Raw genomic sequence first — 21514 nt, 5'->3', positions numbered from 1 at the left:
CCTGGCTCAGTGTGTCTCTGCATAGATTGCAATTTGAGCTGAAGACCAGTGATTCTCCATATTCTCATTGTCTGTTTTTCTTAGTGCTCACTTTGGTGGCTATGCCTACAGCCAACTATCATCTCTACACTTAACACAAGCCCGAGAACTGGAATCGGTTCTGGTTCTAATTCTTGTGCCTTTAACAACATGGAACAAAGCATCTTCTGTCAAAGTAGGAATTAAACTTAGTGTTGAACAGACCCAATAATGAAATGGTTAATGAACTTCAACTGGTGCGAGAATTTCTAAGCAGCTTCTTTGCAAACACCTTGAGTCCCTCTGAAGGGCCGTGTGTTTTTGGCACTGTGGCTGTGAACGGGTGCCTTCCACGTACTCCTCTCAGTGTCACTCTCCAGGGGCCTCTGGCCTGATGTTCTCTGCCCGGTGCCTGCTGTTGACATAGGACCCAAAGTCTGGCTCATTTCTGCAGTTGTTGGTTTGTTGTTTTGGCTGACAAAGTCAGAATTGTTTCCATTAGAATTAATATTCATGGTAGAACTTTGTATTCTCTTAAAGAGACATCGACATTAGTCATTTTTTTTTTTTGGTGAAGAAAAAAAATCAAATTTGCTATTTTCAAAATTGGAACTTAGAGGGAGACAGTGCAGCCCAGCAGTCTTTTCTTAGCTCTCAGAGCTCTTTCCTGCCTTTCCACTTTCTACTCTATCATCGGTCTTGCCTCTCTCCACGCAGGAGCTGGTGATCCCCTGGGAGGCTTCAGTGAGGCACAGCAGGGACTTCTGGTTATGCCGCTGTGGGAGGGACCTGCTGCTTCATTTGAAGGTTGTCTTTGGGGGATGACTGGCAGCTTGCTGGTCCTGGAGGGAGGCCCTAGCCTCCAGAGAGTGATTGGGAGAGTGGTGACCAATTAACATGCTTTGTTTTGTTTTTTAGTAGAACAGTTTAGGCTCATGGCAAAATTGAGCAGCTGGTATGGAGATTTTCCAATGGAGGTTTTATCATGGATGGGTGTTGGATTTTGTCAAGTGCTTTCCTGCACACGTGCACAGCTTCCCCCATTCCCAGAGTGGTGTGTTCATTCGGAGGGATGAGCCCACAGTGGCACACAGCTGTCAGCCGGAGCCTGTAGTTTAGAGTTCACTGGGTGTTTGCATTCCATGGGTTTGGACAAGTGTGTAATGAGGTTGTGGTGTCATTCGGAGCATTTTCACGGCCCTAGGAGACCTCTGTGTTCTGTCTGCTCGTGCCTCCCTCCCTTCGGGCTGCGGTTGGCAACCAATGATCCTTTTATCATTGTCTCCACGGTTTGCCTTTTCCAGGATGCCATTCAGTTGGAATCATGCAGTATGTAGTCTTTTCAAATTGGCTGCTTTCACTGGTAATGTGCATTTAGGGTTCCTCTGTGCCTTTCCATGGCTGGATAGCTCATTTCTTTCCAGCACTGAGTAGTATTCCGTTGTCTGCACGTACCACAGTTCATCTGTTCACTGCTGAGAGGCATTTGGTTGTTTCCAAGTTGTGGCAGTTGTGAATGAGGCTGTTTAATTATCTATGTACAGATTTTTGTGTGGAAGCAAGTTTTTAACTAATTTGAGTAAATACCAAGGAGGCTGAGCATTGGATTATATTGTAAGAGTATGTTTAGTTTTGTAAGAAACCAGCAAACTGTCTTCCAAAGTGGCCGTGCCATCTTGTCTTCTGTTAGCAATGGGTGAAAGTTCCTGACGCTCCATGCTATTGCTGCTGTTTTGCATTTGGACATTCTGATAGGTGTGGTGCATCTCATTGTGGTTTTTGTTTGCATTTCTCTGATGACACGATGTTTGCATCTGTTCATAAACTTACTAGCCATCTGCACGTTTTGTCATTTGTCTTTTCAGGTTTTTGTCCTTTTTAAAATCAGATTGTTCAGTATCTCATTGTTAATTGTTAAGAATTCTTTGTGTATTTTGGGCAACAGTTATTTATTTGAAAGGCAGAGTGGTAGAAGGAGAGAGGGAGGGAGGAAGGGGGAGAGGGGGAGAGAGAGAGAGACAGACAGAGAGCTATCTTCCATCTGCTGGTTCACTCCCCAAATGCCTACAACAGCTGGAGCTGGGCCAGGCTGAAGCCAGGAGCCTGGAACTCCATCTAGGTCGCCTACGTGAATGGCAGTTAGCCAGATATTTGAGGTGTTGTCTGATGCCTCTTGGATTACACATTAACAGGAAGCTAGGTTGGAAGTGGAGCTGAGATTTGATCACAGATCCACCAATGTGGGATGAGGGTGACCCAAGAGGTGACTCAGTCTGCTGAGCCACAGTGCACACTCCCAGACCAGCCCCTAGACATGTCTTTTGAAGTCCTTTCTGCTTGTCTGTGGCTTATCTTTTCATTCATTTGACAGTATTTTTCACAGAGCACAAGCTTTTAATTTAGTGAAGTTCAGCTAATCAGTTACTTCTTTATGGATTATGCCTTTGGTGTCTTATTTAAAAAATCACTGTTGTGTGGATGTTGTGGTGCAGTGGGTTAAGCCATTGCTCAGGACATACACATTTCACTGGCGTGCCTGGTGTGAGTCCTTGGAGACTGTGTGCTTTGGACCCAGCTCCCTGCTAATGTGCCTGGGAGGCAACATATGATGACCAGGTGCTTTGGTTCCTGCCACCTGTGTAGGAGACCTAGGTGGAGTTCTGGGCTCTTTTTTTTTTTTTTTTTTTTTTTTTTTTTGACAGAGTGGACAGTGAGAGAGAGAGAGAGAGAAAGGTCTTCCTTTGCCATTGGTTCACCCTCCAATGGCTGCCGCGGCCGGCGCACTGCGCTGATCCAAAGCCAGGAGCCAGGTGCTTCTCCTGGTCTCCCATGGGGTGCAGGGCCCACGTACTTGGGCCATCCTCCACTGCACTCCCGGGCCATAGCAGAGAGCTGGCCTGGAAGAGGAGCAACCAGGACAGAATCTGGCGCCCCGACTGGGACTAGAACCCGGTGTGCCAGCGCCGCTAGGCGGAGGATTAGCCTGTTGAGCTGCGGCACCGGCTCCGTGTTCTGGGCTCTTGGCTTTGACCTGGCTCAGCCCTGTGTGTTGTAGATATTTGAGGCGTAAACCAGTAGAAGAAATCTCTCTCTCTGTTTCTCCTCTTTCTGTCACTCTGTCTTTCAAATAAATAAATCTTTAAAAAGAACTTAAAATGCTCTTTCTGTATCTGTTGAGATATTCATGTGATTTCCCTTCTTTAGTCTGTTTGGTATGATGGATTATATTAATTGATTTTTAAATATTGAACAAATCTTGTATACCTGGTATAAATTAGGTCATGGTATGCAGTTCTTTTTATATGTCATTCAGTCGATTTGATCAGCTGATACTTTGTTGAAGATTTTTACATTTATGTTCATGAAAGATATTGGTCTAGTTTTGTTGTGCAAGGATACTGCAAAAATGTTCATTAGATGAAATTAAAGATGGTTTATTTTGGGGGATGTGTTTGGTCTAGAGGTTGACCCCTGTTAGGATGGCAATGTCCCATATAAAGTGCCTCAACTTGATCCCTGGCTCCAACTATAGATTCCAGCTTCCTGCTAACGTGGTCCCCAGGAGGCACTGGTGATAGTGCAACTAGTTGGGTTCCTGCCATGCGTGTCAGAGACTTGGTTTGAATTACTGGCCCAGCCCTGGCCATTACAGACATTTGGAAAGTGAACCAGCAGATGGAAGGTCTCTTTCATATCTGTCTGCCTGCCTCTCAAATAAAATTTAAAAATAAATAAGGGGCCAGTGTTGTGGCACAGCAAATTAAGCTGCTACCTGCAACACCAGCATCCCATATGAGCACTTGTTTGAGTTCTGGCTGCTCCACTTCTGATCCAGCTCCCTGCCAATGTGCCTGGGGAAGCAGGGGATGATGACTCAAATGCTTGGCCTCTGCACCCATGTGGGAGACTGGTTGGGATTCCAGGCTCCTGGGTTGGGCCTTGCTCAGCCCAGTTATTGTGATCATTTGGGAGTGAAAACCTCTTTCTGTCTCTCCCTCTCTCTGTAACTCTGCTTTCAAATACATAAATAAATATAAAAAAAACATAAAAAATAAAAGTGATTACTTACATCTCCGCTTTAAAGAAAAAAAGTAGTTTATTTTGGTGCAAATATTTTGAAACCCATACATAGTTGTTTCATAATATGAATCTTCATGGACTTTTTGTAGGCTCCCTGTATACATGGATTTCACAAATTTTTTGTACCAAAATAGTTCATCGTTTAATTTAATTTTCCTTGAACTTTTAGAAGTATCTTCATGATATCTTTTTCTTTTAGTATTAGGATAATGCCATTCTCATTGAATGAGTCAGGAAGTGTTCTTCCTGCTCTGTCTTCTGGAAGAGATTTTAGAGAGTAGGTTATACTTTACAAAATGCTTAGTAAAATTCATCATTGACTACATCAGGGCTTGATGCTTTCTGGTTTGGAGGGTTGTTAATTACTGATTTAGTTTCTTTAACAGATACAGGGCTGTTCATATTGTGTATTTCTTCTTGTGGAGCTTTGCAGATTCTGTCTTTCAAGGAGTTGGTCCATTTCATCTAGGCTGTCAAATTTGTAGACAGAGTGTTTTTCGTAGTATCCCTCTCTTATCCTTTTACTTGCCCATGGGATCTCTGGGGATATCCCCTCTTTCATTTCTGATATTAGTAATTTGTATTTTTTAAGATTTTATTTATTTATTTGAGAGGTAGAGTTACAGACAGAGAATGGAAGATACAGAAAGAAAGGTCTTCTATGCGCTGCTTCACTCCCCAGATGGCTGCAATGGCCGGAGCTGAATCCATCCGAAGCCAGGAGCCTCCTTGGGGTCTCCCACGTGGGCGCAGGGGCCCAAGCATTTGGGTCATCTTCCACTGCTTTCCCAGGCCATAGCAGAGAGCTGGATTAGAAGAGGAGCAGCTGGAACTTGAACTGGCACCCGTATGGGATTCTGGTGCTGCAGGTGAAGGCTTAGCCCACTAAGCCACAGTGCTGGCCCTATGTCTTTTTTTTTTCTCCTTAGTTAACTGCTTAGAGGTTTATAAGGTTTATTGATCTTTCCAAAGAACCAGCTTTTGGTTCCATTGATTTTTCTCTGTTGATTTCTTGCTTTCAGTTTCATTGCTTTCTGCTCTGCTTTTTAAAATTTATTTTTATTCACTTTGTTTTTATTTTTATTTTATTTTATTTCTTTGGACAGGCAGAGTGGACAGTGAGAGAGACAGAGAGAAAGGTCTTCCTTTTTCTGTTGGTTCACCCTACAGTGGCCACTGTGGCTGGTGCACTGCACTGATCCGAAGCCAGGAGCCAGGTGCTTCTCCTTGTCTCCCATGCGGGTGCAGGGCTCAAGCACTTGGGCCATCCTCCACTGCACTCCTGGGCCACAGCAGAGAGCTGGACTGGAAGAGGAGCAACCGGGACAGAATCTGGTGCCCCGACTGGGACTAGAAGCTGGGGTGCCGGCGCCGCAGATGGAGGATTAGCCTAGTGAGCCGCGGCGCCAGCCATATTCACTTTGAATCTAACTTGCTCTTTGTTTTCTAGTTCCCTAATTTGGAAAATTATTGGGATTTATTTTTATACTTTCTTTTCTGTTATATACATTCAGAGCCAAAATTTTCCTCCATGTTCTGTTTTTGCTGAAATTACACAGGTGCTATTAAGTTGTGTTTTCTTTCAATTCCAAATATTTCTCATAAGGTTTCTTGACTTATGTTATTTGAAATGTGTTGTTTAATCTCCAAGAATTTTGGGATTTTTCCAGCTATATTTCTGTTACTGAACTCTAGACACAATTTCATTGAGGTCTGATAGCAGACATCATGTGATTGAGATTCTTTTAAATTTGTTAGGATTTGTTTAATGGCCTGGTTGTTGGATGAAGCAGTCAGTAAGTGTCAATTTGGCCCAGTTGGTAGATGGCGCTGTTGAGTTCAACCATGTCCTTACTGATTTTCTGCCTGCTAAATCTGTTTCTAGTGTAGGGGTGTTGAAATCTCCAGCTATCATGTTTTTTACAGTTCTATTAGTTTTTGCCTCAAGTTTTTTTTTAATGTTTATTTATTTTTATCCACTTGAAAGGCGGAATAACACACATGTACACATACACAGAGAAGTCCTCTACCCACTCAGTCCCCAAATACCCATAACATCCAGGGCTGGGTCAGGCCAAAGCCAGGAGCTCAGAACTGGACCTGGGACACTCCTGTGGGTAACAGGGACTCAAATACCTGGGCCATCATCTGCTGTTTCCCAGGTACATTAGCAGGAAACTGGATTGGAAGCATGGACTTGCTGGGACTCAAACCAGGCAACATGATGTAGGATATAGGTGTCCCCAGGCAGCAGCCTAACTGGCTGCACTACAGTGCCCACTCTTTATTTGGTATTTTTAAAACACTGAAAAAGTGATTATTGACCTATTAATCTGTTATATTCATATTTGCTACTGTTTTCTATTTTTTTTAAAGATTTATTTGAAAGTCAGAGTTACACAGAGAGAGGAGAGGCAGAGAGAGAGAGAGAGAGAGAGAGAGGTCTTTCATCCAATGATTCACTCCCCAGTTGGCCACAACGGCTAGAGTTGCGCTGATCTAAAGCCAGGAGCCAGGAGCTTCTTCTGGTTCTCCCATGTGGGTGCAGGGGCCCAAGGATTTGGGCCATCTTTTACTGCTTTCCCAGGCCATAGCAGAGAGCTGGATCAGAAGTGGAGCATCCGGGTCTCGAACTGGTGCCCATTTGGGTTGCTGGCGCTTTGGGCCAGGGCTTTAACCCGCTGTGCCACAGCGCCGGCCCCTGTTTTCTATTCTTTATCCTTGTTTTTTGTTTCTATTTTAGTCTTCCACTCTTTTTTTTTTTTTTAAGATTTTATTTATTTATTTTGAGAGGTAGAGTTAGAGAGAGAGAAAGAGAGATCTTCCATCCACTGGTTCACTCCCCAAATGGCTACAATGGCCAGAGCTGGACCAATCTGAAGCCAGGAGCCAGGAGCTTCTTCCAGGAATCCCACGCAGGTGCAGGGGCCCAAGCACCTGGGCCATCTTCTACTGCTCTCCCAGGCCATAACAGAAAGCTGGATCAGAAGTGGAGCAGCTGGGACTCGAACCAGCGCTGACATGAGATGCCAGTGCCTCGGGGCTGGGGCTTTAACCCGCTGCACCACAGCACCGGCCCTCTCAAAGATCTCGATAAAGACAGGATGCCCACTTTCACCACACTTATGGTACTGGAAGTCTTAGCCAGAGCCATTAGGCAAGAGAAAGAAATAAAGGGCAACCAAAATGAAAGCAAGAAGTCAAATTGTCACCTTTAGCAGATGGCATGTTCTTATGTATAGAAAACCACAAGATTCCACCCAGAAACCATTAGAACTAAAAAATGATTTCAGCAGAGTTATAGGAGACAAAGTCAGTGAGAAAAAAATCAGTTTGTCTTTACACACCAATAGCAAATTATATGAGAAAGAAACCAAGAAAGCAATCCTGTTTCCAACAGCTACCAAAAAAAAAAAAAAAATCCTCAAATATGTAGGACAAATTTTAAAGCACAGTGAGTGCTCACTTCAGCACTGAATATAAAAAGTAGAATACAAAGAAGATTAGCATGGTCCTTAAGCAAATATAAAACGCAAATTCTTGAAATGCTCCATAGTTTTTAAACATATTGCAGACTCTAGAGCAACCACTACAAAAAGGAAAAAAAAATGCATAACTGAAATGCTAAGAAAGAAGAGAAGGAGCGACATTGTGATATAGTGGGTTAAGTTGCTGTTTGCATCTCATATCGGAATGCCCATTCGAGTCTCGGCTGCTCCACGTCAGATCCACCTTCCTGTTAATGTTTCTGGGAAAACAGCAAATGATGGCCCAAGTGCTTGGGCCCTTGCCACCCACAGGGGAAATCCAGATCGAGTTTGAGCCTCCTGACTTCCATATGGCCCAACCCTGGCCATTGCAGCCATTTGGGCAGATGGAAGAGCTCTCTCTGTCGTTCTCCTCTATTTCTCCCTCTTCGTCTCTCTGTAATTGTGCCTTCCAAATAAATAATTTTGAAAGAAGAGAGAATGGAATCATATAAAATGCTCAATTTTAAACTATAAAAGGGAGGAAAAGAGTGGAAGACGGGTGGGCGCTGTGGTATAGTGGGCCGTTGGTTTGTTACATATGGCCTTTATTATGTTGTGGAATGTTCCTTCTGTTCCTAGTTTGTTCAGAGTCTTTATCATGAAAGGGTGTTGGAAGCTGGCGCCGCGGCTCACTAGGCTAATCCTCCGCCTCACGGCGCCGGCACACCGGGTTCTAGTCCCGGTCGGGGCGCCAGATTCTGTCCCGGTTGCCCCTCTTCCAGGCCAGCTCTCTGCTGTGGCCAGGGAGTGCAGTGGAGGATGGCCCAGGTGCTTGGGCCCTGCACCCCATGGGAGACCAGGAAAAGCACCTGGCTCCTGGCTCCTGCCATCAGATCAGTGCGGTGCGCCGGCCGCGGCGGCCATTGGAGGGTGAACCAACAGCAAAGGAAGACCTTTCTCTCTGTCTCTCTCTCTCACTGTCCACTCTGCCTGTCAAAATAAATAAATAAATAAATAAATAAATAAAAAAAAGAAAGGGTGTTGGATTTTATTGCATGCCTTTTTTTTTTTTTTGGCAGGCAGAGTGGACAGTGAAAGAGAGAGAGAGAGAGAGAGAGAAAGGTCTTCCTTTACTGTTGGTTCACCCCCCAATGGCCGCTGTGGCCGGCGCACCGCGCTGATCCGAAGCCAGGAGCCAGGTGCTTCTCCTGGTCTCCCATCACTTGCCTTTTCTACATCTGTGGAGATGGCTGCATGATTTTGTCCTTCACTTTTATTGATTTGCCTATGTTGAACCATTCTCGCATCCCTGGGATGATTCCCACCTGATTAAAGCGAATAATCTTTATAATGTGCTGTTGGATCTGGTTTGCCAGTGTTTTGTTGAGGAGTTTTGCATCTCTGTTCATCAAGGATATTGGCCAGCTAGCTTGCTTCCTGCCTTCCTTCCCCTTGTCTTGTCTTGGTATCAGGGGAGTGCTGGCCTTGTAGAATGAGTTTGGGAGAATTCTCTCCTCTTCTGATTTTTGGAATAATTTAGGAAAAATTAATATTATTTATTTAAATGTTTGATAAAATTCTGCCTTGAAGCCATCTGGCTCCTTGATGAGAGACTTCTTTTAAAAAATTATTTAGACTTATTACTTATACTTATTGATCTGTTTAGGTATTTCATTTCTTCTTGATTCAGTCTTGGTAAGTTATATGTATTTAGGAATTTGTCCATTTATTTTAAGTTATCAAATTTGTTGGTGTTTAGTTGTTCTTAATAATCTCTAAAAATCTTTTGTGTTTATTGTATCAGTTGTAATCGCTCCCTTTTCATCTCTGATTTTTTTGAATCTTCTCTATTTTTCTTTTTTTAAAGATTTATTTATTTATTTATTTATTTGAAAGGCAGAGCCACAGAGAGACAGAGGCAGAGAGAGAGAGAGAGAGAGAGATGTCTTCTATCCGCTTATTCATTCCCTAGATGGCTGCAACAGCTGGAGCTGTGCTGATCTGAAGCTAGGAGCCAAGAGCTTCTTCTGGGTCTCTCACGTGGGCACATGGGCCCAAGCACTTGAGTCATCTTCCACTGCCTTCCCAGGTCAAAGCAGAGAGCTGGATCAGAAGTATAGCAGCCAGGACTCAAACCGGCGCCCAGATGGGATGCCGGCACTGCTGGCAGCGGCTTCACCTGCTATACTACAGCACCTGCCCCCTCTATTTTTCTTAGTCTGACTTTGGCTTGTCAACTTTGTTATGCTTTCAAAGACCCACCTCTTTATTTCATTGATTTTCGTTTGTTTATTTTTTTTTAGTCTCTGTGCCATTTTTTTTTTTGTGCTCTGAGTTTTATTATTTCTGTCTACTAATTAAAAAAAATTTTTTTAGATTTATTTTTTATTTATTTGAAGGACAGAGGTACAGAGAGAGCAGGAGAGAGAGAGAGAGAGAGAGAGAGAGAGAGAGATCTTCCATCTGCTGGTTGACTCCCCTAATAAATACCTGGCTGGGGCTGTGCCAGGCTGAAGCCAGGAGCCCAGAACATCTTCCGGGTCTCCTACATGGGTCCAAGGGCCCAAGCACTTGGGCCATCTTCTGCTGCTTTCCCAGGTGCATTAGCAGGAAATCTCAATTGGTGCTCGTACGGGTTGCTGGTGCCACAGGTTGTGGCTTAACCTGCTGTGCCACAGCGCTGGCCTCTTCTGTCTACTAATTTTGAGCTTGCTTTGTTCTTGTTTTTCCTAGTACCTTGAGATACAGTGATAGGTTGTTTCTTTGAGATATTTCTGCTTTTTTGATGTAAGCATTAATTACTTTAAACTTTCCTCTTTGTACTGCTTTTGCTGTATGCCATAGGTTTTGGTATGCTGTTTCCATTTGTATCTGTTTCAAGAAAATTTAAAATTTTTTTCAAGATTTATTTATTTATTTATTTGAAAATAAAAGTTAGAAAGAGAGGTCTTCCATCCACTGGTTCACTCCCAAGATGACTACGATGGTCAGTACTGAACCAGGCTGAAACCAGGAACCAGGAGCTTCTTCAAGGTCTCCCTCATGGGTGGCAGGGGCCCAAGTACTTGGTTGTCTTTCACTGCTTTTCCCAGGCTGTTAGCAAGGAGCTGAATCAGAAAAAGAACAGATGGGACATGAACCAGTGCCCCTGTGAGATACTGGCGTTGCAGGTGATGGCTTTACCTGCTGTGCCACAGTGCCAGCCCTGAAAATTTTAAATGTTAAAATATATGTTTGTTATTTAAGAAGGAGAGAGAGAGAGAGAGACAGACAGACAGACTATGCTGCCATGTGCTTGTCCACTCCCTACTGCCTGCAATAGCTGGTGCTAGGCTCCATTGAAGCTGGGAGCAAGGAACTTAATCTGGATCTCTCCCAGGGGTTGCAAGGACACAACTACTTGAGCTGTCACCTGCTGCTTTCCATGGTGCACATTAGCTGGAAGCTGGAATCAGGAGCAGAGGTGGGACTTGAACCCAGACATTCTGATATAGAACCAGGTTTCCCAGTCATTGGCATTAACTGCTAGGCCAAATGCCTGTCCCCACATTTTACGTTTCTTCCTTGATCCATTGGTTGTTCAAGAGTTAATTGTTTAATTGCCCTGTATTTATATCATCTCCTAAATTTTTCCTGCTGATTTCTAGTTTTATTGCATTGTGATCAGAAAAGATGCTCAACGTAATTCCTTTTTTTAGAACTCGCTGAGACTAGTTTTGTGACCTAGTATGTGATGTGTCATGGAGAATGTTCCATGTGTTGTTAAGAAGAATGTGTATTCTGTAGATGTTGGCCGGAACATTCTGTAGATCTCTCTCAAGTCTGATTCATCTAGGGTACATTTTAACTGTGCCGTTTCTTTGTTGGTGTCTGGTCTGGACATATGCCCGTTGTTGAAAGTGAGGTGTTAAAGTCCCATGTTAGTGTATTAGAGTCTGTCTGCCCCTTTAGCTTTAGCTCTATTTGCTTTTGATGTTTGGACACTCTAATATTTGGTGCATGTATATTTTAATTGTTATTTCCTCTTTCTAAATTAGCTTTTTATCATTATATAAAGCCTTTCCTTGTCCCTTTTTTACTGCTTTTGGCTTAAAATGTATTTTATTTGATAGAAGAATAGCTGTTCCTGTACGTTCTTCCATCACTTCCCTTTCAGTGTGTGTGTGACCTTAGATGTGAGGTGTTTCCTGTCAGCAGCATGTAGGTTGGCCTTGTTGTTAACCCAATCAGTCCTTTTAATCAGAGACTTTAATATATTTTCAGTTAAGGTAATTACTGAAAGATAAGGTCTTAGTCCTGCCAGTGGGATAATTATTTTCTAGTTTTATAATTCCTCCCTCCCTTCCTCTCTTACTCCCATCCTTCCTTGCAGCTTTCTTTTGTAGTTAAGTGATTTTTTTTTCTAGTAATGTGTTTTCATTCCTCATTTTTTTAAAGTGGATTATAGATTTTTGCTTTGTGGTTACCATGAGGGTTTCAGAAAACATCTACTTTGAGATGATAGCAACTTAACATTGATTATGAATATAGGGAAAAACAAAAAAAAATAAAAGATTAGTAATGAACTCTGCACTTGTACATTTCATATCCCCATATTTTAAAATTTTGGTCTCTCTTTTTATATCTTTTTATATTGCCTGTCAAAATATCAATGTAGTTTCAAAAATTATTTATTCTTATATTCTTAAATACTACTTAAATATTCTTAAATAGCAGTTTATGTACTATACTTAAAATATTAGCACATTTTGAATTTGTATAATTATTCTTACTGTTGAGTTTTTTGCCTTCTGATATTTTCTTCTTGTTAGTGTCTTTTTCAGTTTGAAGAACTCCCTTTGTCATTTCCTATAAGACAGAGCTGATGGTGATAAGTCTGGCTTTTGCCTGTCAGAGAATGTCTTTATCTGTCCCTCATGTCTAAAGGATAGCTTTGCTGGGCATTGTTCTTGGCTGGCAGTTTTTCCCTTCAGTACCCTGGAAGTCCCACCCCACTCTGCCTGGAAGTGTGCAGTCAGGCAAACGGGGATACCTTTATGTGTTATTTATTTATTTATTTTCCTTGTCCTTCACCCTGGAAAGCTTGATTATAATGTGATTTAGGGTAGACTTGGTTGATTTGAATCTGACTGTGACCTCTGACCTTCCTATGCCTGGATAGTTTTATCTTTCTCTTGGTTTGGGAGGTTTTCTGTTGTCTCTTTGAATATGCTTTGTAATGTGAATTACAGTGATATCAGCGCTTTTAACTCTGTTTCAAAGTCTCCATAAACTTTCTCTGCTCTTTGTAATTTTTTTTGCCTTTGCATATTTTAAAGTAGCCTGTCTCTGAACTCACCGTTTCTTTCTTGTTTGACCTATTCTGCACTTTTTAAAAATTACTTCCATCTTTTTTGAGTCTTTGTGTTAGAATATTAAATTGTTTCTCTGTGTTCTCTCGAGCTCTCTTAAAACAGCTAGTTTGAACTCTGCACCTGAGAATTCGCAGGTGTCAGTAGCTCTCTGGTTTGTTTCTGGAGGGATCGAAAGGGAGATGCCCCTTGATTCTGGGGGGCACTTGGATCAGCTGCACCTGGGAGGATTAGGAGCTCTTTCCAGATTGCGTCCTCTGGCTTCGGCTGTGGCTGTTCTTCCTGAGATTCTGGGCAGCCCGCTTGTTTTCTCTCAGCTTCTGGATGCTTCTCTTTCAGCAATGGCTGCGTTAAGGTGCCACAGGCCTCCTCCTGTTGGTGTTACTGCCGTTTCAGCCTGAGGATCCCAAAGCCCCAGATGTGCAGTTGCTGTGTTGTTCAGAGTGATCCGGGGGAACCTTCTAAAAATGGGCAGTCTGTCTCTGTAAGCCTCTTCCTAGGGATGGGGTCGGCCCAAAGGCCTAGTCCTGTGGCTACCAGGACCACATCTGGGGCCCATGGGCTGCTGAGCCCAGGGCAGCAAGGGGGTTGGGGATAGGAAGAAAGCCCCTGCTGGTATGGGCCGTGTACTGCTGAGGTGGACTCAACACCTAAGGCTGCTGCGGTGAATGACAGATGATGCTGGCTGTGATAAGCGTCAGATCAACGGGACTCCAGCTGGCCCTGCAGCAGGTCTAGATGCCCTGTTCATAGTCACTGGCCCTGCTATGGGAATGGTTAAGATCTGCCCAGTGCTGAGTCCCAGTCATAGTTCTGTGATTCCTTTCTGCCTCTTCAAGTTAGGGCAGGGGTTGTAAAGGCATCCCCTTGGCTGCCTGTGCTGGCACTAACCAGATCTCACAGTCACCAGACCCTGGACAGTTTTGGGGAGTACCTCAGGCCCAATGAGGCTGGCAGTAACACCTGCCAAAGTGAATCTGCCCTAACAGGTCCGTCCCACTGAATTTATTCCACCAGAGCGTGGGTCTCTGCCCAGTGCCAGGACACCTCTAGAGGCTTCCTCTGGGAGCACTGACCTGGGGTGGAGTCCTTTGGGCTTTATCACGTGCTGCCGGATTGGACCTGGCTGTGAGTTCCAAGTCAGAGTCCTAAGCTCGCTTTCCTACCCTGCTCTCTTGTGGATCTTGCTTTGCTGTCTGCTGTCTGCTGGAGGCTGGAGGAGGAGTTGTGGAAATGGTGCCTTGGCTGCTTGGCTAAGGAGAGTCTGAAGTCCAAGTCTGCTCCTACTAGTCTGAGAGCAGGGGCCATGGGCCCTGTCTCACATATTCCTGTGGTGGGCCTAGTATTGGGTTTCGAGTCTGTAGTCTGAACTTAATTCTTTCTCTGTCCTCCAACTGGGAGGTGAAGCATCTCTCTTCACACTGCCCTACTTGGAGCTGGGAGAGGGATAACACAGGCAACTCTCTCCTTCTTGCTTCCTTCAATGCACCTTATTATTATACCAAAAGCAGGCACTGTGATGTCTCACCTGGATACCTGAGTGGTGGTGAAGGTGATTCGGTATGTGAATATCTGCTCCGATTGGTGTCGCTGTGGGGAAACAGTCCCTGGCCGTCTTACTCAGCTGCCATCTTGCTGCACCCTCAAATGAGAGGCTTTTCTTATTACAAAAATTAATTGAGAAGCAGGGGGATAAAGAGAGAGACAGGCAGACAGAGAGAGCGTCTATCCACGGATTCACTCCCCAAATACCCACAAAGGCCCTTAGCTTGGGTTGGTGCTGGGAACCAAGAGTTCAATCCAGGTCTCCCACATGAGTGGCAGGAACCACATTACTTGAGCCATCATCATTGCCTTCCAGGGTCTGCACTAGCAGGAAGAGGGAGGCAGGGGTCAAAGGTTGGATCAAACTGAGGCACCCCTGTATCAGGCAACTGCTAGGTCACACAAATGGACACCTTGGGGGAGCAGCGTGTGTTCATGTACGTGCATACATGTGCATTCATGTAGCCTGCAGGATTCCCAGCAGTTCTTCCCCTTCGATAGGATGTTGCAGCATCAGCGTCAGACAAGGTGAATGTGAGCACGTGCCCCTGATGCTAAGCTTCAGTCGGGTGATTCTGCACTGGGCACTATCCCTGCAGTTCTCACCGCTGATGGCTGTGTGCCACTCCTTGCTTGGCAGTTCAGGCCCACACACTGACTCCCTGGGCCCCCAGTTTTATTGCTGTGAGTTTTAAGGATTTTTTTGTTTTTAATTTTCAGACACTACTTCCCCTTAAGCTTCAGAACTGTCCTTTCTTCTCTGGAGGTGGATTAACATAAACTGGCCCCTGTTTTAGGAGGTGATGTGGTCTTGGTTTTAGACTAAGTCCATAGTGCTCTTTTCCTTTTGTTTCTTTTAAACAGACGTGATGTTTACCGGGACAGCAGATGGCCGAGTCGTCAAACTGGAGAATGGCGAAATTGAGACCATTGCCCGGTTTGGGTCGGGCCCTTGCAGTAAGTAGGTGACACAAGTCCTTCCGAGAGAGGTCAGATTGTCACATGCAGCTGCTTCTCCCTAAAGTCAGTTTCACTCTCGGAGTGAAAGAACCCCTGAGCTTCTGGCACATGGAATGCGATGTGGCTGTTACCGCACGTGGGCCCTGGACCTCCCGGTGCCGCCTGCCCCACGCCGTTCCTTCAGGTCTGGGTTCACCTTCGTGGTCCCCTCAGAGTGAACAGGTGCTGAGGGTGTGCTGCTGTCACAGAGCTTTGTCATTCCTTGGACATTTAAATCCGATCCCTGCATTAGCTTCCTAGGAGTTTCAGAAGGGTAGGTCAAAGTTCACTCAGACTTTGGAAAACTAGAGTAGAAGAATCCCATTTTTTTTTTTTTTTTTTAATTTGAAAGATAGACTGAGAGAGAGAGAGGCAGAGAGAAAGGTCTTCCTTCCATTGGTTCATCCCCCAAATGGCCGCTATGGCCGGAGCTATGCCAATCTGAAGCCAGGAGCCAGGTGCTTCCTCCTGGTCTCCCATGTGGGTGCAGGGGCCCAAGCACTTGGGCCATCCTCCACTGCCTTCCCGGGCCACAGCAGAAAGCTGGACTGGAAGAGGAGCAACTGGGACTAGAACCCGGTGCCCATATGGGATGCCGGTGCCGCAGGTGGAGGATTAGCCAAGTGAGCCACGGTGCCGGCTGCAAAGAATCCTACTTTTTAACAGCTGGTGGGCCACAGACTTCTTATCAGTTACGATGTTGTAATAATTGGAATTTTTTTCTTAACAAATGATGCATTTTCATTGTGAAGCAGAAACAACACAGAGATACCCACCTCCCTAAAAAAAGTAAAAATCACCCTAGAGTGGTCTCAGTATTACAGTTACCACCATTTTAGTAACTTCTCAGGCATTTTTCTACTCATTGGCATCACATCTTGTTTTATTTGATGGATGGTTTACTAATTTGGTTATTTAATCTGTTTCTGCACCATTTTGACAATAAGCACCTGCAACGAGTACCTGTGATAAGCACGCACCGACCATGAGCACCCACAGTGAGCACCCGCAGTGAGCACCTGCAGTGAGCACTCACAGGTAGCACTCACAGTGAGCACCCACCATGAGCACCCGCAGTAGCACCCACAGTAGCACCTGCAGTGAGCACCCACAGTGAGCACCCACAGTGAACACCTGCAGGGGCTGTCCTTACTCTGATGTCATGGTCATTTTGCTCTGTCCGGCGTGATGTATTTGTAGGAAGGAGGGATGAGGTACTTGACATGGAGGAGGGCACCAGTGGCGTCTTGAGCCAGCCACCAGTTCCTGTCTGTCTGTTTCCCTAGAAACCCGAGATGACGAGCCTGCTTGTGGGAGACCTCTGGGTGTCCGAGCGGGGCCCAACGGGACTCTGTTTGTGGCCGATGCTTACAAAGGACTGTTTGAAGTAAACCCTTGGAAACGTACGTGACAACATCTTCTTCCCTTCTGTGATGATTTCAGACCTTTTTAACAATGTGTGCATAAGTAGTTTTAATAGGATTTGTTAAATACAGTCTGCTGTAGACTCTGAATGTCTTCTCTCTTTAGTGTTTTTTTTTTTTTTTTTTTTTTTTTAAGATTTATTGATTGATTTGAAAGTCAGAGTTAGAGAGAGATATCTTCCATCCAATGGTTCGTTCACTCCCCAAATGGCTGTTGTGGCCAGGGTTGGGCTAAGCCAAAGCCAGGAGCCGGGAAATTCATCCAGGTCTCCCACATGGATGCAGGGGATTTGGATCATCTTCTACTGCTTTCCCAGGCCATTAGCAGGGAGCTGGATCAGAAGTGGAGCAGCCAGGACAGAAACCAGCGCTCATATGGGATGCTGGCACTGCATGCAAGGGCTTTACCTGCTGTGCCACAGTGCCGGCCCTCTCAGTGTTTTCGTATTCACTGAGTTGTATTGCAAGCACTGTACACACGTATCAGCTTGTGCTGGACACCAGCATACTCCCTACCCATGACTGCATTTGATCTGGACCCTGACTTCTCAGGAGATTCATTCTGAGGGTGTTAGGCCTCTTTCATCTTTGTTTCCCTGTGTATCTCTCTACAGCTTGTCTGACTGTCTGTCTGTCTGTCTTGTCTCCCTCTCAGTCTTCTCTTGGTTGCTGTCCCCTTTGTTTCTTTCTTTCTCCATTCCTCCTCTCTCTCCTGTCTCGGGTCATGGGGTCACTTTGACCAGTGCTATAATATTAGCTGTGAGTGTCTTCCTAGTGGAAAGTCCGTGCTGTGGAGGCATCTGTTGTTCTGGGCAGCGCCAAGGGGCCTGAACTTGGGCCCTTCTGCCCCAGGACTGCCCTTTGTTGACTGTGTGATGATGTGTCAGCTTTCCTTTTCTGTAGATTAACAGCCATCCCTGCCCCGTGAGAGTGCTGTGCAGGTTTAAGTGAGATTATACATGGAAAGTGAACAATGAATGTTTTTTCTATGATTTTTTTTTTTACACAGGCAGAGTTAGACAGTGAGAGAGAGAGACAGAGAGAGTTATAGACAGTGAGAGAGACAGAAAGGTCTTCCTTCCGTTGGTTCACCCCCTAAATGGCTGCTATGGCCAGCGCGCTGCGCTGATCCAAAGCCAGGAGCCAGTTGCTTCCTCCTGGTCTCCCATGCAGGGCAGGGCCCAAGACCTGGGCAACCTCCACCGTACTCCTGGGCCATAGCAGAGAGCTGGACTGGAAGAGGAGCAACTGGGACAGAATCCGGTGCCCCAACCAGGGACTAGAACCCAGTGTGCCAGTGCCGTAGGCGGAAGATTAGCCTAGAGAGCCGTGGCACCAGCCTTTTTCTATGATTTTTAAAGCACACCGCTGCTACTTTCTTTATTTGAAAGCATATGAGGTGGAACATTGTTTATTTGTCTCAAGCAAACAAAGCTAAGGCCATTACCTAACACGCTTAACAGATGTTTTAAGGTTAGTTGGCTTTGAACAGAAGAAAGAATTCTTTACCCTTGCAGAAAGCAGTCTTCCTTTAATGAAGTGAGTCTAGGGGCAGGCATTGTGGGTGCGGGGGTTAAGCTGCTACCTGGGGCACCTGCCTCCCATAGTGCCGTGCTGAGACTGAGTCTCACTGTCACTTCCAACCAGCTTTCTGCTGGTGCCCACCCTGAGAGCTCACGTACTTGGTAGGTCCTCGCCACCCATATGGGAGTTCTGACTCCTGGCCTTGGCCTGGCCCAGTCCCAGCCCCAGCCCCAGCTGTTGTGGGCATTTGGAAGTAAACCAGCATATGGAAGCTCTCTCTCTCTCTCGCTCGCTCTCTTACTCTACCTTTCAATAAATAAAAAATTTTAAAATAGTATAAAAGGTGGGCCAGCGCTGTGGCGCAGCGGGTTAACGCCCTGGCCTGAAGCGCCGGCATCCCATATGGGGTGCTGGTTTGAGACCTGGCTGCTCCACTTCCAATCCAGCTCTGCTATGGCCTAGGACAGCAGTAGAAGATGGCCCAAGTCCTTGGGTCCCAGCACCTGCACGGGAGACCTGGAAGAAGCTCCTGGCTCCTGGCTTCGGATCGGCACAGCTCCGGCCATTGTGGTCAATTGAGGAGTGAACTAGGGGATGGAAGACCTCTCTCTCTCTCTCTCTCTTTTCCCTTCCTCTCTCTGTGTAACTCTGAATTTCAATAAATAAATAAATAAATAAATAAATAGTATAAAGGTATCACCACACAGCAAATGCAGTGTTTTCCTTCTACCGTAAGAAGGAATACATCATCTGTCAAAAAGAAGCTCATTTGATTTTCTTCCTTTTAAATCAATTTGGTTGATTAGTATTTTGAAATTATTGACAAGCAGTTATTATAATAAGAGAAAATCTTTTTTTTTTAAAGATTTATTTATTTACTTGAAAGAGTTACACACACAGAGAGAGAGAGAGAGAGAGAGAGAGAGAGAGAGGTCTGCTATCTTTCTGGTTCACTCCCCAATTGGCCCACTATAGCCAAAGCTGTGCCAATCTGAAGCCAGGAAACAGGAGCGTCTTCTGGGTCTCCCCCATGGGTGCAGGGGCCCAAGGATCTGGGCCATCTTCCACTGCTTTCCCAGGCCATAGCAGAGAGCTGGATCGGAAGTGGAGCAGCCAGGACTTGTACCAGCACCCATATGGGATGCCAGCACTGCAGGTGGCGGCTTTACCCACCACGCCACAGCGCCGGCCCCTCTTTCTGTTGTCTGTCTTTAGGTGAAGTGAAGCTGCTGCTGTCCTCCGATACGCCCATTGAGGGGAAGAAGATGTCCTTTGTAAATGACCTCACCATCACGCGCGATGGCAGGAAGATCTACTTCACGGATTCCAGCAGCAAGTGGCAGAGGCGGGACTACCTGCTCCTGGTCATGGAGGGCACGGACGACGGGCGGTGAGCCTTCTCTTGGGCCTTCCCCGGTTCTTGAGCAGCAGGGTGACGTCAGTAGAGCGTGGCACCTCCAGGAACCATAGTGGTTCCCAGCACACTGTGAGGGCACTTGGGGACGTTGGTGGAAAAACGGAATTAAAGGTTGTTTATCTGGTGTGTAGCACCAATTAATTCCACACTTGCAGTGCCGGCATCCCATATGAATGCCAGTTCATGTCCTGGCTGCTCGCTTCCTCTCCAGCTCCCTGCAAATGCACTTGGGAAGGCAGCAGAAGGTGACCCAAATCCATGGGCTCCTGCCATCCACGTGGGAGACCCAGGCTCCTGGCTTCGCCTAGCCCAGCTCTGGCTGTCGTAGCCACAGGGGACTGAAACAGTGAATGGAAGCTCTCTGTCTCTTTCACTCTGCCTTTCAAGTAAACAAATGTTTAAAAAAAAAAAAAAATGCTTATTTTCCATGCCAGAATAGTTTCTGTCAAATTTTTTCTACCAAACTTTTTTTTCTTTTTGAGGTAACATATTTTTAACATAGTCAAAGTCATGATGCTCCACTAAATGAAGAGTTCAAGAAGTACAAAGTAAAAGGACCCTAGTTCAGCAGGAATATGGGCAAGGCTGCAGATAGTGATCAAATGAAAAGACATCCATTTCACTCATATGCCGTAAATTTTAAAATAATCACAGATCATTAAAACTGTAGTAGTACAATGTCTTTTTTTTAATTTAAAATTTATTTATTCATTTGGAAGGCAGAGTTACAGAGAGAGAAGGAGAGGCAGAGAGAAATCTTCCATCTGCTAGTTCCCTCCCCAGATGGCCATAACAGCCAGGGCTAGGCCAGGCCGAAGCTAGGAATATTTCTGCAGGTCTTGTACATGGGTGCAGGGGCCCAAGCACTTGGGCCATCTGCTACTGCTTTCCCAGGCGTGTTAGCAAGGGAACTGGATTGAAGTGAAGCAGCTGGGACTAGATGGGATGCTTGCACTGCAGGTGGCAGCTTTACCTGCTACACCACAACACCACAGCACCACCCCCGTATAACATTCTTAAAAATTTGTATTTTCTGACATTTTTTGGAAGATCCCCTCATGTTTTAGCTTCTAGCATAGGAGCTTAATGGCTTCTGGAAACAGGTGATGGGTGTATCACAGCAGATAAGATACTCTCACTCTCTCTTTGAGGGAATGAAAGAAAACTGGCCAGTCCATCTGAGGGTGTGGGTCTAGATCTGACAGAGCCCCTCAGGCAGGCTGGGAAGGGGGACCTTGGTGGGGCTGGAGTGTTGGTGCTCACCTGAGACCTGTGTATGGGGTTCTCTGGAGGAGGATGCTGTGGGTCTGCTCTGGATGGAGAGGTGGCCCCCCTCTGGAACCAGGTCTGAGCAGATGAGCCCCAGGGCCAGTGTGCGGCTGAGTCCCCTTCAGTACCTGAGTTTGAAGGCCCAGGAGGGAGGGCAGGGCTCTAAGACCCCTGGGAGGACCGTCCCCGACGTGGCCCTGTACTCTTGGCATCCACAGCCTGCTGGAGTATGATACCGTGACCAAGGAGGTGAAGGTGCTCTTGGACCAGCTGCGGTTCCCTAACGGCATTCAGCTCTCTCCTGCCGAGGACTTTGTCCTGGTGGCTGAAACGACCATGGCGAGGATCCGGAGGTGCGTGTGCTGTTCAGCAGCGCTGTCGCTTGTTTCCGGGGTGGGCTGGAGACATGCTGGATGG

The 21514-nt window shown here is 45.7% G+C and overlaps 1 protein-coding gene and 1 non-coding gene across 2 annotated transcripts in view; both read left to right on the top strand.

Moving 5' to 3' along the window:
* The window catches only part of APMAP (adipocyte plasma membrane associated protein), a 43727-nt gene that overhangs the window by 16013 nt on the left and 6200 nt on the right, over positions 1–21514 (top strand). Inside the window, exons 4-7 of the mRNA XM_002721540.5 lie at positions 15329–15421; positions 16750–16866; positions 19627–19801; positions 21316–21450. Coding sequence (XP_002721586.1) covers positions 15329–15421; positions 16750–16866; positions 19627–19801; positions 21316–21450 — 520 coding nt within the window. The remainder of the gene's footprint in view (positions 1–15328; positions 15422–16749; positions 16867–19626; positions 19802–21315; positions 21451–21514) is intronic.
* LOC127487791 (U6 spliceosomal RNA) lies at positions 7556–7658 on the top strand. The gene has a single exon (XR_007914972.1). It is a non-coding gene; the product is annotated as a U6 spliceosomal RNA (small nuclear RNA).

Source organism: Oryctolagus cuniculus, chromosome 11, assembly GCF_964237555.1.
Source record: "Oryctolagus cuniculus chromosome 11, mOryCun1.1, whole genome shotgun sequence".
In the NCBI taxonomy this organism is placed as follows: domain Eukaryota; kingdom Metazoa; phylum Chordata; class Mammalia; order Lagomorpha; family Leporidae; genus Oryctolagus; species Oryctolagus cuniculus.
This window is presented reverse-complemented; position numbering and strand designations above follow the sequence as displayed.